Raw genomic sequence first — 4425 nt, forward strand, 5'->3', positions numbered from 1 at the left:
GAAAGAGGAAGCAGGTTGACTGGGAAAAGAAGGATGTCTGAGAAATAGTACCATTGCAGCGACCCACTGAGAGGCCAGAACCAGCCGGGTTGGGCCAACCTGAAACCAGCCTTGGTGCACGTTTTTGGTTCTGAGATGGTGATGGTACTTCTGAGGTGAATACCTGTGGTGACAACACCTCCTGTGCGTAGCTCCACGGATGTTAGTGGGTCAGCAGTGGTGAGTTGGCTCCCCTTACCGTGCTGTAACTCTCCTAAGCTAAAAGCCTGCTGCTTTGTTTTTTGTTTCCCATCTTACCCAGGGACAGAACCACCACAGTTGTGAATGTGGAAGGGGATGCCCTAGGAGCGGGCATCCTTAATTACCTGAATGAAAAAGCAAACAAAGACAAAGAGCAGGAGCTAAAGGAAGTCAGCGTAGAAGCCATTGCTAACAGCAAGTCTGAAGGGGAAACGTCGCCTTTGGTAACCCACAAAAACCAAGTCTCCAGCACAAGCAGCACAGCAGACCCCGAATCCAAGGAATCAGTATTGTGAACTAGAGGCCGTTCGTCAACGCTGAGGTGGACCAGGGACTCGTTAACGCGCCTCGATGTTCGCAGCGCTAACAAGGGCTGGGTGGCTCTTGGAAGCTCTCGGTTCCAGTCTGATTTGAAATCCGCTGGCCTGGGGAAGGGGTGGGAGGTGGGGTGGGGTGGGTGGAGAAGGGGTGTGGAGGAAGAACACTCGCTTTACAATAGTATTTTGATAACTCCTGTGTATACGTGCATATGTGTTGCAGGTGCTCACACGTATACATGTATGTGAAAACAATATGCCATTGAGACTCCTGGTTTAACGAGACTCCTGTCACTAAAGGCTCATGTGGGTCAGAGATGGGGAAGTAGACAAACCCAATATGTGCTTAGCGTAGGGAAAAATTAGTCAGCTTGTTGTGCTGCTGTTTGAATGGAGATGCAGTCTAGAAACTCCAGAGGGGGTGAAAATGCTGCTTAAATTTAGATTCTGGCCCGGAGGCTGTTAGCAATCATTGCGGTTATGATACAAAGCACCATTTTTCTCCCACTCCCCTTCCTCTCCTGTTCTCCAAGTATATCCTGAAAACTAGCTTTTACTTGTTTTTTTTTTTATTATTATTTTCGTTTCATATCTGAATTAATAGCTTGTAGGGGTTCAACCCTTGTTCCATTCCCGCACTGCATTGCAGCTCATAGCAGCTCTTCTGCCTTTTGGTGAGTAACTCCCACACTTTGGGACCAAACACAGGAGATCTTCGTGCAGATTGAGGACTGCTTTTCTCCTTTCCTCTAACCAAGCTATTAAGAAGCTTGGTTTCCTATTTTCCAAAGGAAATACAAATGTTGTTAAAATAATCCCTCTAGGGCTGAAAAAAATGTGGAGTCTGTTCCAGCATAAACAGGTCTGAAAGAGGCTTGCCTGTGACAACATCAGGAAATCAAGGAGTCCGTTCCCTCCGTGAGAACACTCGTGCTCCCTTGCTAGCACGCCACGTCCTCTCAGGTGTGTGTAAGGGGTCTGTCCAAACAGGGTCTGTGTATCCCTCTTCCAGCGAAACTGAACAGGAGAGGAAAAGATCTGAACATGCCTCGTGTGGGAACTGACGATAGGCAGGTCTGAGTGCTGGCTTGAGAGGGCTAGAGGGGAGTTTGGAACCCCGGGCAGCGCGGTGACCTCTGCGTGCTGGGACAGCTCCACACCTGTCCCTGCGAGGAGTGTGCTGCCGCTCCTGTGTGGTGCTTCGGGGTGCTGCTGGCCTGGGCGGTGCTTGGTGGCAGGTGGTACCTGTGCTTGAGGCTGAGCCAAACGCTTCTGCATTCTGACTCCACCTTTTTTCCTTTGCTTCCTGAATTTGCACCCCAAACCTGAACAAAGTCCGGCAAACTCATTGCAAAGATCCTGTTGATTTATATCGGCTTTTTTGGGCAGCAGATAGCGATAAAAATTATGGCTGTGCATTTGCCAAGATTTGCCTGGACTTGTGCTGCCTTCCCTCGGCCCTTTAGCGAGGTGATTGCGTGTGGTCGGTTGTTCAGTCAGTCGTACGCCGTTCATTCAGCAGTGCAACTTTACACTGAGCTTTCATCCAGAGTAATGCTCAGTCTCCCTTTTTTTTTCTCTCTCTTCTGTTGCTTCAGGGGAAGCAATCTTGGAAAGATACCTGGTTGCTGATGTTTATGTTCATGGCACTAGGGAGGGGCAGCTTCAGTTTCATAGCAGCAGCAGCAGCAGCCTTTATTTGCAAAGCATCCTTCCTGGTAAAGGGACAGAAGGAATTTTGCAAAAGGACGCGCGGAATGCGATGTGGCTACCTCTGAGGGAAGAGCCACGGCGAGTGCGTCATCCCGGGCTGTTTAATCGCGTGCAGCAGGGCTATGCAAACAATCCGAGTTGGAAAGGATTAGTCAGCCCACTGAGAAACTGCAGGTGGAGTTTCTTTTTAACCAGTTTATTTACAATTGTGTCCACAAAATTTGCTCACTCCTTGGCCAGGCTTCAAAAGGGAAGGAGACAAACACAATTCTCTAGGGACATCCTTTGCCCAGTATTTATTGTTTCATTTCTAGCAGCTCAAGACCCACTGATCCTCCCATTAGAACCATCCTGACTCCTTTCAGCTCAGGAAGCCGAAAGTGCACTTTGTAGCTGACGGTGAAAGCCAACAAATAAGAGGTGTTTTCAAAAAATGCCAGAGGTTTGGAAAAAATGATTCCAAACACTAAACAAAACCTTTTTTCGCTTTTTTTTTTAAAACAAGTCTAAGTATTTCTTTGAAAAATCTGAATGCACCAGAAGCCCAAGTACTTGGATTTTAAATAGTATACGGATGTCTCGAGGAAGCTGAAAATTGTGACTGTTACCTGTCGCCTGGGTTCTGTAGTTGCACCTTACCCCCATCAGACCTTTAGCTCCTCTTCGGCTCTCCCTCAGCATGACACATGCAGCTGGGATCAGGACATGAGAGCAGGCAGTGCTCAGATGACAAGTCCCATGAAGCACAACAGCACCATTTTGGACTAGAACATTTCTCAGTTGTTGTTTTTTTCACCCCAAAGCTCTCGTCCAGGAGTCAGATACTCACATGGGCAAGTCCAAAGGCTGGAGCTCCTTGCAGGCAGCACCTTGCCGTTGTTGTATTGATCTTGCTTCCCTGTGGTGCTGTAACTTGGTTGTGCTTCATCCCTGTAGCAGCTGCCATAGGCTGAGGCACGTTCTTTCTGCCATTAGGTGCCAGGAAATGGTAAATTAAAGGAAATACCTCAGAGCCTTGTTAGTATTTTCCAAGAGCAATGTGGAAGCTTGAAGTCTTTGCAGGAGAATTCCTCTCCCAGTCCCCACTAGTGGATTTAAAGAGGTCAAATCATTCTCGTAGCAGGAATTTAACTGAGGAAATCTAACACTCCTTTTCCTGGCAACAGGTGCCATAGGGTTTGTAAGAACCACGAGTATTTGGGTCCTGACCTGCCAGAAGTCTGTGATCTTACAGAGGCCGTAATTCAGACGTACAAAGGTGCCAGCTGTTTTGTTGTTTGTGCACAGCAAGAGGGATCCCAGAGTTTTCCATGGAAACACGAATACTGGAGAACTACTGCTTGTCAGAATGTCCTCTCAGTCTTTTCTGTACCATCTGTGTCAGAAATTACATATCTTGGTTTTCTGCAATGTTCCCGTTCCTCACGATGGCCGTGCCGCATCTTTTAGGGCTCCCCACCTGGCCTCAGATTTTTTTTCTTAAGGTACAAATGTAAGAGATCCAATATTACACTCTCTCGCATCGTTCCAGCAGCTGCCCTTGTCACAATGAATCCCGACCGAAAGCCCACGGGGACAGAAGACCTGCCATTTGCTCCAAGGTCTTCGGTTACGGCACTGGGGCTGTTGAGGGATGTGCGTTCTAGGTGCTGTCCATGACCTGCAGTGCAATGTGTTCCCACTCCGGCGCCCTTGCAGCCTCGCCCCGAGAGGCTCCGAGCTCGGCGGCAGCGCCGGTGCGGCCGGCAGTCCCTGCTCTGCCCTCACCCCGGCACTCCACGGAGCTGCGGCTGGGGCGGGATGAACTCCAATGGCTCTTGGCCCGACGTATGTTTACGTTCTCCCAGAGTGACTGTAAGTCGGAAACCTGTAGTCAGTTGCTTTTTCTTTCAAGAGGAAATAAATTTAATCTAGAAAACCTTATTTTTCTTTTTTTTAGTCTTTTTTTTTTTTTTTTTGAAGGTACAAATTGTCCTTCTCTTTAGTATAGCGATTGCTTTTTGGGAGAAGGATCTGGGAATATGGAGGAGTCTGCAAGCCTTTGGCATAGGCAATCCCGTTTTGTCTCTGATGCCACTTATTCTTCTGCTTTTACCTTCTCTCTTTCAGGGAACTTTCTCTGACTGTTTTGGACCACCTGTTATTTCTTCTTCTC

The 4425-nt window shown here is 48.1% G+C and overlaps 1 protein-coding gene across 3 annotated transcripts in view; it reads left to right on the forward strand.

The window, feature by feature from the left end:
- Window positions 1–741, forward strand: part of SLC1A4 (solute carrier family 1 (glutamate/neutral amino acid transporter), member 4) — a 14949-nt gene extending 14208 nt beyond the window's left edge. For all 3 annotated transcript variants that reach the window (XM_010139899.1, XM_010139900.1, XM_010139898.1), the window contains one exon: window positions 302–741. In XM_010139899.1, coding sequence (XP_010138201.1) covers window positions 302–536 — 235 coding nt within the window. In that variant the 3' untranslated portion in view covers window positions 537–741. The remainder of the gene's footprint in view (window positions 1–301) is intronic.
- Window positions 742–4425: the final 3684 nt, after the last annotated feature.

Source organism: Buceros rhinoceros, unplaced genomic scaffold, assembly GCF_000710305.1.
Source record: "Buceros rhinoceros silvestris isolate BGI_N320 unplaced genomic scaffold, ASM71030v1 scaffold27747, whole genome shotgun sequence".
NCBI classification, from domain to species: Eukaryota; Metazoa; Chordata; class Aves; order Bucerotiformes; family Bucerotidae; genus Buceros; species Buceros rhinoceros.